This window comes from Nothoprocta perdicaria, unplaced genomic scaffold (genome assembly GCF_003342845.1).
Source record: "Nothoprocta perdicaria isolate Ctin4 unplaced genomic scaffold, notPer1 scaffold_492, whole genome shotgun sequence".
NCBI classification, from domain to species: domain Eukaryota; kingdom Metazoa; phylum Chordata; class Aves; order Tinamiformes; family Tinamidae; genus Nothoprocta; species Nothoprocta perdicaria.
Genome location: NW_020455746.1, coordinates 14,093 through 22,820, shown reverse-complemented (window position 1 = coordinate 22,820; position 8,728 = coordinate 14,093). Strand labels below are relative to the sequence as shown.

Sequence of the window (8,728 nt, the reverse complement as noted above, 5' to 3'; positions counted from 1 at the left end):
ATTACACTTATTTAACAGACAATTTACATAGGACTTCTTAGTCTGGATTGTTAATGCCAGATCAAATGTCTTAATAGGTGAAAAGAAAATTAGTCTATTTGCTAAATACTTCTGTTGGGAAGGATCTTTCATAATTCGCTCTGGAAATAGTCAAAACATAGCAGAGAAATCGACGTTGGAAGACCTGGGTCTAGATGCACCTGTGTAATTCCTGTTCTTAATGCTCAGTGCCTCTGTTGGCCAACGCTGTGAGTTTACTGTTGCTACTGGGCTGGGAATTCACAAGCAGGGAAGGACCAATGAGAACCAGTCAGATGCTATATATTAGCTGAGAGCCCAGCTGAAGCAATCTGGTTGAACTGGAATACGCCCTAATTCAAAGGCTTTGCAAGCGAGGTGCTGAGAATAACCTTCTCGAGACACGTCTGCAAGAGCAAAATGCACAACTGGCAAGTGGAGCAGGTGGAATCTCGTCCAGGCTCTGCCCCCAGCCCTTTGATGCGGCTCTTCAATACTGGGGAATTTGTGAGGATTTCGACGAAGTTCTTGGTAGCTCGGGCAGAGTCGTTGGTTGGTAAGGTAAGGAGTTAACACCAGGAGAAACAAATATTCACATTTAACAGAGTGATGGGGATTCATTGGACCAGATGGACTGGTTGATGGGAGATGGGATGGCTGGGCGATGAGGGGAAGGAAAACAGTTTGTGTCTGGAGTTTCTCGATTTCTCAGGCTGCTGAAAGGGGAGCAGAAGGTCTTGTATACACAGTTTTTTTTTCTTATTACTTTTCTTTTTTTTTTTTCAGTAACACCGTGTTCTGAAACATGGAGACGTAACAGCAATTGAGAATGCACCAGAATATGTTGCTAGGGTTTATTTTATTTTATTTTATTTTATTTTATTTTATTTTATTTTATTTTATTTTATTTTATTTTATTTTATTTTATTTTATTTTATTTTAGGATCAATATGTACATCTCTGGATTTACAGGTTGACATTGATGTTTACATGGAATTACAAGGAGAAGGGGTCTTCAGCCATCAAAGAATTCTTTCTTAGGTTAAAAAAATCATAACTCAGTCAAAAAATGGAGGAAATATGAAATATTTCTATGTGCTGAAGGTGATAAATGAAATTTTCGCCAACATTAAAGCGGATTATATGTTATATTTAGTCTGTAGTTCCAGATTATGCCTGAAAAGAGTGTGCCTTGACCTGTCAGTATAACTATTACTTATTTTTCCTCTAGGACATGTCAATTTTATTGCAACCCAGTGAAAAAAAATCRGCATTAGCTATCCAAAGATGTGCAGGAAATGACCCCTTCATTTCACTTTAAAATGAGAAARAAATATGAGCATTCCAAAAAAATAGCAGCTTTTAACGTGTCAAGTTATTGTTATTTCTAAGAGCGCCCTTGTTAACATCCTTGCACCCTTCTACATTGCGTTGAGTGAAGGACAACATCCCTTCGCCTGCAATGAGGAGAGCGTGTTACCAGGCTACTCTAGACGTGGTMAGTGTCCGTAGACACCCTTGTAGAGACTCCTCTCAAACCACCTGTTTCCTGATGTGTAACACACACTATGAGGGCTGTGTTGGCAAGGTGAAGGTCGCCARAGTTGTACCACGAGGTAGAGTTACAGTCAAGCAACGGCATCTTCCCCTCGCTAAATGGCCAAAAAGCAGAGCGAAAGCACTGATGACTGCAAAATGAATGAATTTGGGATGTTAGTCATTTTTGCAGTACATTGATGAGGAGAGGAGCTGCACTCGCAGTGCACCTACTGATGTGCTAAGCTTGAGATCGTGTCTTTCATGTTACTGTTGATGACAGAAACTTGAGAGTCGAACACTTCTCTACTTGGATAGCTTTAGAGAAGGAAAAAAAGAAAAACCTTCCCGGACTTTGAAGTAATTTAGCCCTCAGAGCCATTGAAATTAGCCCGATCCTCGGGACTGGCAATAAAACCTTCGGTTTTTATGCGATTTCCGATCCGGATCTTGGGTCCAAGCAACCCTTTTGCCCCCTTCCCCGCTATTTTCACGTTTCTCTTGACCACTCCTATTTCCCCAATATTTCTCCCTCTTATCATCCCTTAATTAACTTTGCATGTTAAACCAACCCTGCTCAAATATCCCGTAATCAATTTGCTAATAGGAAAGCTATTAGACTGGTCTTGATAGCCCGCGAAAATCTCTTGACTCTCTCTGGAAGCGATAAAATTTCCAGATTAATCTCTTTGAGGTGAAACTTGAGTGGTTCTTTTAATGGCCCATCGATCACTATCTTAAGAGCTCTGGTCTTTGCCATTATCTCCATTAGCGCCTCCTTTTTAAGGTTTGTGTATTTGAGTGTTGTAACTTGTAACGTCTCTTATTTATTGCCTTGTAAATGTAGCTTTACAAAGAAAGCTTTACAAAAGAAAGCTTAACAAGTTTACAAGTTGTAGCTTTACAAAGAAACCTGAATGTGAGGTTATTTCTGACTACATAGTCCTTCAAGGTGTTTCTAAGCCCATGTCGTGAGTATCAGAGTAGAGAGGACTGCATCTCTCCAAATTATGAAAGTAGTTTGCAATATTTCGATTTTTGACTAGGAATGGGGACATTTTGGTAACATATAATGTCTTACCTCAGAATAGGTGGAAGAAGCGGACAGCATGCAGCAGGAGGGAAGAAGAGAACAGTGTTTTATGTTTATTGTTGTTGTTACCGGTTTTGTCAGCGCACAGAGATATTTACTCCAGTTTTAATGCTTGGGAGACATTAGACAGAAAAGTGTAAGAGTCGTATATGCTTTGAGGAAGGTGATATACAAAATGTGGAAGACTGCGTAAGGATTATGTGTATTGGATCAGTATTATTATTGTAGTGTGATGGTGAGTTCTTGTCATAAGGTCCTTGCTTTCCAGGACTTTTTTTCCTATAGATTTCCAGTCACCATCTCAGAAGAGYGCCTCTAAATTAAAATAAATAAATAAATAAGCAGAGCTCCTCAGATTTGCTCCACTTGCTAAGTGGTCAGTGGTGATTCAGTAGAGGAGTAGAAAGGTAAAACACAGTAATATGGACTGTTGAAGTGATAGAACTTGCAATTCGTACACAACATAAAGGGAAAACAGAAACTATTTATGAAGAGCTCCCCCGTCTGAAATAGGATGATACTCAGAGCAAATGCAAGGCGTATGCAAGGAGTAATCTTTGCATACAAATACGAGAAATTACATTGCACTGATTCCTTTTGGGAAGAAGTGTACAGATTTAAGTAACAAACTCGAAATACCAGGGCTTCACCTCTCCCGAATGCGAAAGGCAGATGAAATATTCCCCCTTACGACGCTGGGTGGGGATGTTGGCCACGGACCGGGAAGTTTCTCTGCCTACATCATCTTTTCCAGGCAGTGGCAAGCAGACACAATGAGACAAAAACATCTAGCCACTGGATTCCCGAAAACATTCCTCTACCTTGGGTGCCACGTTAAAATGCCAGGAACCAGAGAGGATACACCGAAAGGATGGTTTTCCTGGAAAGCGGTGGCGAGCAGAGACATCAAAAGGCAAGTGATCTTCTTTATTCTCTGTGTATGCGTGTGTCAGACTGGCTCTGAAACCCTCCGCTATTCTCTGGCAGAGGAAATGGAGAGGGACGCCTTTGTTGCCGATGTCGCAAAGGATCTGGGGGTTTCTCTCAGCCAGCTCGCTGCTCGCAAGGCCCGAGTGGTCTCCGAGGGGAACGAGCAGTATTTCCGACTGAATCAGAACACGGGAGTCCTGACAGTAAAGGAAACCCTAGACAGAGAGGAGATCTGTCCGCAGAGTGATGTCTGTACACTCTTCTTTAAGGTATTCTTTGAAAATCCTTTGCAATTGATCCGAGGGGAGGTGGAGGTTCTTGATGTGAACGACAATTCTCCCATATTCCCGGAAAAGGAGATGGTTTTAGAGATTTCCGAAACGTTATCTTCTGGGTCGCGTTTGCCTCTGGAGAGTGCTCTGGACAAGGACGTGGGGAGTAACAGCCTGCAGAATTACAGCCTCGAGACCAATTCGTATTTCTCCCTGAATCTCGGGACCGGGAAGGATGGGGGGAAATACCCAGAACTGATATTACAGCGGCAACTGGACCGTGAAGACCAACCGGAGATTAATTTGCTTCTCATCGCCACCGACGGGGGCTCGCCGCCCAGGACAGGAACGGCTCAGGTCCGGATCGTGGTGGTGGATGCCAATGATAACATCCCTGTCTTCGGTAGGGAGATCTATGAGGTACGCCTGGCCGAGAACAGCCCGCCGGAGCAGCTGGTGGTTAGAGTCGTGGCYGAGGATCCTGATGAAGGGGCGTATGGCAAAGTGAGATATGCCTTCACCCAGACTTCAGAGCGATCTCGACAGCTCTTTCAGATGAACACTGACACCGGTGAAATACGGCTATCGGGCAGTCTGGACTTCGAGGAAGCAAAAAAACATGAGATGGTGGTGAGAGGCATGGATGGCGGGGGTCTGTATGCACACTGCAAAGTGCRCGTGGAGGTCCTGGACGTGAATGACAACGTTCCGGAGATAGCGCTAACCTCCATCTCCGCGTCCATTTCCGAGGATGCCCCTCCCCGGACTGTGGTGGCCCTGTTCAGAGTGCGGGACCGAGACTCCGGRGACAACGGGAGGACGGAGTGTGCGATCGACGGGGCGTTGCCCTTCAGTCTCACACCCACTTTCGATAACTACTATGAGCTACGGACAGAAGCGGCCCTGGACAGGGAGAGGACACCGGAGTACAATRTCACTATCACAGCCATGGACTGGGGCACACCGCGGCTTACTTCTCAGGAAAGAATTTCCGTGCAGATATCCGATGTGAACGACAATCCCCCGGAGTTCACGAAGACCATTTATACGATGTCAGTGAAAGAGAACAACAACCACATGCTCCGTATTGGCAGTGTGAACGCGACGGACGCCGACGAGGGGGAAAACGCCCGCGTGAGCTACGCGCTGGTGCCGGAGCAGGGGAAGAAGCCCAACGTGTCACTCAACTCTGAGAACGGGGAAATTTATATCCTTCGCCCACTGGACTACGAGGAGGTGCGCGCCTTCCAGGTGGCCGTGAGCGCCACCGACGGCGGCTCGCCGCCGTTGAGCGCCCAGGCTGTGGTGCGCGTGGAAGTTCGCGACGAGAACGACAATGCGCCCGTGGTGCTGCACCCGCTGCCCAACAGCAACGCGAAGGCGGGAGAGCTGGTGCCGAGACATGCGCCGGCCGGCTATCTGGTGACCAAGGTGGTGGCGGTGGACGCGGACTCGGGGCAGAACGCGTGGCTGTTCTACGAACTGGCCAAGGCCACGGAGCCGGGGCTGTTCCGCGTGGGGCTGCACAGCGGCGAGGTGCGCACGGCGAGGGCCGTGTCGGAGCGGGACGCGGCGAAGCAGAGACTCGTGGTGCTTGTGCGGGACAGTGGGCAGCCGCCGCGCTCTTCCAGTGTCACCCTCAGCCTCACTCTGGTCGAGGGCTTTTCCGARGCCCACCTGCGGGTCAGTGAGGAGGCGCCCACCGCCGATGTTGAGACATCGCTGACGTTCTACCTCATCGTCTGCTTATCCTCCGTGTCAGCACTGTTCCTGATCACCTTGATAGCCATCGTGGTTGTGAAGGTGCGGCGGGTCAGGAGGATGGAGGTGGAGACCGGACTCGCTTTCCCGAAGATTACTGAGGAAAGCAACTCCAACTCCGTACCCCACAGCTACTTGTATGACGTCTGCTTCGCTGCCGGGACTGTCAACAGCGAGTTCCGATTCCTCAGGCCCCTCTTTCCCTGTTTCCCCTCCGGACTTCCCGCCGGCCCGGGAGACCAGCGGAGCTCGGTGTGTTCGCAAGACGTGACCAACCTCGGGGAACCAGGCGATTGGGCAGCACAGGTGAGGGASCTACGCGGCCAGGGTGGGCAGGAAGGAGAGAAGACGGAGCAACGTGAAGGGGTGGGGTGAAGAGTGGGCGGCTGGGGATGGTCACCCTTGGGAGCAGATACGCAACTTAATCCGGGTATAAAGCGGGATGTAAATGGATAATAGCTTGCTCAGGACCTTTTTCCTGAGGTAGACACTGAAGTAGAATCAAGTGACTCGGAGCACAGCTCCACTGTAGGTGCCCAGTAGATCCTGTGATTATTCACACTAGACGTAGTCTCAAGTTCATCCAAAGGAGGACAGCTAAGAAGACAGAGGAGACCGGGACCGCAGGGTGGTGAACCACAGATGGATGAAGCAAGGGATGGGGGGGGAGGCAGGGGGGAGTGCAGGAGGTGCTGTGAAACGCCCGTAGTGATCGAGTACAGAAATGACACTACTTTCGAGACGGCCACCCTGGGACAGTGTTCAGARTGAACAAGCAGCACTCCAGGTACAAGGATACAACAGGCTGGAAAGATGCTGAGAGAAGTCGAGGAATAACACGGCCTAGCTCAATTCTGTGGCATCTGCCGTGAAGATGAGAACTTAGATGAGGGAGGTTCTGGTGTTGTGGAGAAGAGTTTTAAAATAATAAAGGAAATTGTAGTGTCCAATGCAGGGAGCCCAAACCTTTAAGAGTGATCAACACTTTTTTTTTTTTTAATCACCAAAAACTCCTTCTATCTTTGAGGAGAAGAAAATAGCTTGAAATATCCACCAACTGAAAGGAAAGGGGGAAAAAATCGTTTTAGTCCCAGCATCTACTTAAAAAAATCTCATTGTGGAATTTCCTGATRGTTCGTGGAACTGTAGACTTGCCCTTTGGAAGTGTATATAAACTATTTTACTAGCTGGCATCTGCTTACTCKCAGCCTTCAAATGACAGCCCTCTGCTCTGTTCTTTGCAGGACAGAGCTTCCCTCTCTGAAGACATGGGTCCCAGGCCCGTGGAAGCAGGTTGTGCTGCTAACAAGATGATAAGGGCGAATGACATTCCCGATCAAACCCCCTGGCTCGCCCACCAGTAGATGAGGACAAGGACAAGACCGTCTGTCCTCACCTGTTAATGTCCTCACAGAGAAATGAGAATGGAGAGGTAAATAAACAAATAAATAAATAGGCACAGGTATGCTCTGTGAGAGAGCAAGGACATTTTTCCTTTATGTAATGGTTGTTCACATAGGTATTTTGCAACCATGATGTGAATGGAGGACTGTAAAACTGTGCTGTGTGTTGATTACACCGAATCTTGATGGTTGATGGTGCTGTTGCTTCTGAATATTAAAAGAAATATGAAGARCAGAAGCAGATTTTCAGAAGCAATTTTCCCTTCATCGTATTTTCTGTATTTTTATTTCCTTTCGGAGAGTGTTCTGTGATAATATTTTAACTTTCAATAGCCTGCTCAATGCCGCTTATTGAAAACATGGTTTTGTCTGTGCAGAGAAGCTATTTAATAACAAAGAGAAATGGCTTACAATAGAAATGGGTGACTGTAACATACTTCGCTTATTAAGAACAAGAGTTTACAGATTCTTCATACTACTAAAAGTGAATGTTGAGGATGTTTTTTCACACTAGAAAACTGAACAGTTACAGGACAGTTCTGGACAACTAAGTGTGAGGCAGTAGAGAAATAAAGTAGTAGTAGTGATTTTGCGGTAAAATAGGTTTAAATTTCTATAATAAAGATAAGGCATTGTACCATCCAGTGAATCCAGTGAAAGTTTTTGTCTCTTTTTGCTTTCATTACTCGACACTGAAATAAAAAGTCACGTGATATTTTCTGTTGCTCCCACATTTTTAGGGATTCATAGGTTGAAAGGGCAGTGCAGTTCTCATGCTTTGTCGCAAGACTTTCGTTTCTTCCCTTTCTCCTTTCCTTTTCCCCTYTCCTTTCCTTTATCCTTTCCCATTCCATTTCTTTTTCCTGTTACCTTTCCATTCTCCCTTCCTCTTCCCTTCTCTATTTCGCGTTTTTCACTTCCTTTCTCCTTTCTCTTCTCTTCCTTTCTCCCTTTGTCTTCCTTATTTCCATTTTCCCTCTCCCTCTCCCTCTCCCTCTTTCTCTCCCTCTCCCTCTTTCTCTCCCTCTCCCTCTTTCTCTCCCTCTCCCTCTTTCTCTCCCTCTTCCATTTTTTTTTAACCTGGAAACATTAGAGCCTTGCTTACATGGACCGTGTATTACGAGCAGGACGCCTGGGATCGCAGCGGTGGCAGGACGGATAGGAGCGCTCGGGCGGGCTCTGGCGGGAGCGGTACCCGCTACGCGACGCAGGGTGGTGCTGTTGGCCAGGACGGCGCTGCAGCCGCGCGGCGAGCCGGGCGGCGAGCGGGGCGGCGAAGGGAACGGCGAGCGCTCGGTCCTCCGCGCCAGCCGCTGCCCGGCACCTTGGACGCCCTTCAGTGCAGCGACCTCGGCGAGAAGGAGAGCTCGGATGGAGGCACCTTTCATGGGCATCCGTTTCCCCGGAGCCGCGCGACCGCGATCGGCGAGACGCAGAGAGACCGCAATGAAGCCTGCAAGGCAAGTGCTTTGTCTKTGTGTCTTTCTCTCCGTGCCGCTTGCTCGCTCGCAACCCATCCGCTACTCCGTGGCCGAGGAGAGCGAGAGCGGCTCCCTGGTGGCGCATGTGGCGCAGGACGTGGGGCTGGAGCTGGCGCAGCTCGGSGCTCGCGACGCTCGGCTCGTGTCGGACGACAGCCGGCAGTACTTTCGCTTAGAGCGCACCACCGGCCGCCTCGCAGTTACGGACAGGATCGACCGGGAGCAGCTCTGCGG

General features: G+C 48.0%; 2 protein-coding genes across 2 annotated transcripts in view; both read left to right on the top strand.

Moving 5' to 3' along the window:
- The first annotated feature begins 1,499 nt into the window (after window positions 1-1,499).
- On the top strand, window positions 1,500-7,262 carry LOC112954204 (protocadherin beta-16-like). The gene is made up of 3 exons (XM_026047345.1): window positions 1,500-1,516; window positions 3,402-5,916; window positions 6,855-7,262. The coding sequence occupies exons 2-3, from the start codon at window positions 3,421-3,423 to the stop codon at window positions 6,972-6,974; spliced, it is 2,616 nt and encodes an 871-aa protein (XP_025903130.1). The 5' UTR covers window positions 1,500-1,516; window positions 3,402-3,420; the 3' UTR covers window positions 6,975-7,262.
- Window positions 7,263-8,323: 1,061 nt separating this feature from the next.
- LOC112954198 (protocadherin beta-5-like) overlaps window positions 8,324-8,728 on the top strand; it is a 2,923-nt gene continuing 2,518 nt past the window's right edge. The window contains exon 1 of the mRNA XM_026047340.1: window positions 8,324-8,724. Coding sequence (XP_025903125.1) covers window positions 8,385-8,724 — 340 coding nt within the window. The 5' untranslated portion in view covers window positions 8,324-8,384. The remainder of the gene's footprint in view (window positions 8,725-8,728) is intronic.